The following is a 3,028-nucleotide window of genomic DNA, read 5'->3' on the forward strand; positions in this document are numbered from 1 at the left end:
TAGTTTGTGGTTTTTGAAGACATTGTTGACAATGGATTTGCATGGCTATTAAGCAGCTTAGTGCTGGGTGTGGTTTTAAAGAAATACTTTTTGAGTTTGAGTTAAAAGAAGTCTCCTGGTTCATGCTGTCCAAGGAGAAACCCTGCCTCAGATCACCGGTAGAGACTGATCAGATACAACCAAAAAAAACCCAAACTTGTTGCTGTTCAGTAGATTCTGACTCACACCAGATCAAACATACACACGGCTTATTTTAATTGACACTACAACCCATGAAAATAATTTGATTAGTCATCTGCAAGTGCATTCACAAGGAACTGTATGTGACTCAATTTACTCATTCTTTGGTGACTATATCTTTGGGAAATTTATTCGGCAAGAAACAATCTGTCTTGCTTTTCTATATTTCTTTGTTCATCTTTTTTGGACTATTATCTTATATACCTGTTTCATTTTCTGTATCAATTACAGAATATATTTGACAAGGTATTAACCCCTCTCCCCCCACCGCACCCCCAATCTCTAATGGATTTGACTATTCAGAATTCTCTAAGTCTCTCCCTGAAGAGCCCTTCTCAGGAAAAAGATCCCTCTGTGTTCTCCTTCAGCATCCTGTGCATACCTAAAAAATACTATATCTTATACTGTGTTCTATGTGTTACTTTTCTACTTCCTCCTACATGACTTCAGAAAACTAAATATAAAGACCATCTCTTTTATATCTGTATCCTAAATTACTGGCACACAACAGTGTATCAAAAATTGTAAGCTGAATCAATGAATGAACACATCAAAGACACCACTTACATGAGTCAAACAAGCATTTATTGGTTGGCATTATGTTAGGAGCAGGGCTTCAGACAGTTCGTTTGGTTTGACCCCCTGCTGAGAATCTAGTTCAGCAAAAACCCCAGGTGATTCTTATGAGCACATTCTTACATCTACATAAGAATCACCTGGGAATCTTGTTTAAAACCATAGATTCTGATTCAGTATATCTGGGGTGGAAAGGCAAATTCTCAGCAGGAGACTAAACTGAACAAACTCGTTTGAAGCCCTGGTTAGGAGCTGTGGGAAAAGCAAAGAAAAGAGAAACCACAGTCCTGCCTCCCAGGGAATCTATAGACTAATTAAAGGGAGAAAACTAATAAACAATTTTGGAGGATATGTAGGATTAAAATTAGAACAATGATTATGTAATTAATGGTATTGCAAATTTAATAAAGAGTGCAGAGAAGAATGAGTGCAGTAAGAGCTGAGAAGGACTAGAACTTAAGAGAATTTGGATAAGGGGGGAACAAAGATAGGTTATAGTTTCTAAATAAATACATGAACAAAGGCATCGGGTGGGAATTAGCGTGATATACAGGAGTCATGTACATAAGCTTTCTACAAACATACTAAACTATTTCTGATCAAAAAGTTTTACTCTATAGAGCAAAGAATTAAAATATTTTTACCTGGAGTTCTCCAAGTTTCTTAAATGTTGGTGAGACAATGGTAAAAAATCCATTGATTTGATGCGTTGGAGAAAGCTGGGCTAGTCCACTGATCTGAACTCTACCAATTGGAAGATGATCAAGTTTGGTGATTACATCCAGCACCAGCACAGCCATATCTAATCAGAAACAAGTACAACTTACTCAGATATTTTTCCTTTTTTCCAACTCGACCGAGAACCCATTAGAAAACTTTTTAACTTTAAAAAAAAAAAAATTTATTTTCATATAAACCAGGCAGTTACCATACCACTGTGGGGGTGGAGGGTGAACCCAAGGTCAAAAGAACAATAAAGTTTTAGAAAACAAGGACAAATACCTTACGAGGGCAAAACAAAATTACACTGAATAAAAATATATAGCATACCAAGCAAGGAAAATGCATTTAAAAGAGTATTGTTAAATTTATTTGCCAAGAACTTAGGCTTTGGTTTTTAAATATAAAAGCAACAAATCTCAGTTCTTTCATTCTTACCATTTCTAGTTTTGGAGAAAGGGGGCTCTTGCACAGCTGCGAGGGCTGGTCTCTGCCTCCCAGGAGTATCTAATTGCTTACTCCTGGGTTATATCTGGGGCACTGAGATCAGATTCCCCTGGTTGCCAGGGGCCTTGGAACTGGAGGAGTGGAAATAAGCTCCTTAATTGTATTCTTTAATTAGTCATTAAGATCTAATGCCTTTATGGCCATAACTCACAGCAGGAGAAATGTAATATACGCATACAGACTCTAAGATCATTTTAGGACAGTATGACTTCTGAATGTTTTTTTTAACAAAGTTGAGAAAGTAGTTCATTTTTCAAACCATTTATTTAATACTGCAGTGAAAAGAGCATAGGACTTGAAATTAGAAGACCTGTGATTGTGTCCTGGCACCAATATTCACAGGCTACTTCTGTGTAAGTCACACCGCCTATAAAATAGGCATCATAATGCCTACATGGTTGCTGTGTGAGGAATAGGGGTACTGCAAGTAACCACATAGCACAAAGTCCTTGCACATAGTTGCTTAATTGTTATACGACTTAAGGCAAATTACTTAACATATCACAGTCCCTGTCTTAGCTATTCAGAGTTACCAGAAAATCACATGTGCTAATAGATGTAAAGTGATTTGTAGACTATAAAATGATGTAGACATGTAGAATAAGAAAAATGTACCAACATTTGTGACTATTTACTAAGAGTCAGGCTTTCCTAGTCTCATTAATTTTCTTAACAACTCTATGATACAGGTGTTACTATCCCCATTTTGGGATAAAACTGAAGGTGAGAGAGAAGTCATACAATATTCCTAAAGACACTCATCTTTAAAGTGACAAAAGTAGGTTAAAACTCAGTTCTATCTGACTATAAGGTCCACTATACCATGCTGCTTCTAGGCAGAAAAAGTCTGATACCTAACTGGCTTGTGACCTCTAGCCTTCACTTTTTGCTGTGGAATTCAAATCTCTATTGTCTAGCACTCCTCCCATTCCCATTCCTTTCAGATTTCTACTAAGTGAATCCTATTTAATGGGGGCGGGGGGGG

At 37.0% G+C, this 3,028-nt stretch overlaps 1 protein-coding gene across 1 annotated transcript in view; it reads right to left on the reverse strand.

Annotated features, from left to right (window-relative positions):
- The window catches only part of C2CD3 (C2 domain containing 3 centriole elongation regulator), a 192,575-nt gene that overhangs the window by 181,810 nt on the left and 7,737 nt on the right, over nucleotides 1-3,028 (reverse strand). The window contains exon 3 of the mRNA XM_004381960.3: nucleotides 1,461-1,618. Coding sequence (XP_004382017.1) covers nucleotides 1,461-1,618 — 158 coding nt within the window. The remainder of the gene's footprint in view (nucleotides 1-1,460; nucleotides 1,619-3,028) is intronic.

Source organism: Trichechus manatus, unplaced genomic scaffold (assembly GCF_000243295.1).
Source record: "Trichechus manatus latirostris isolate Lorelei unplaced genomic scaffold, TriManLat1.0 scaffold00088, whole genome shotgun sequence".
NCBI lineage: Eukaryota > Metazoa > Chordata > Mammalia > Sirenia > Trichechidae > Trichechus > Trichechus manatus.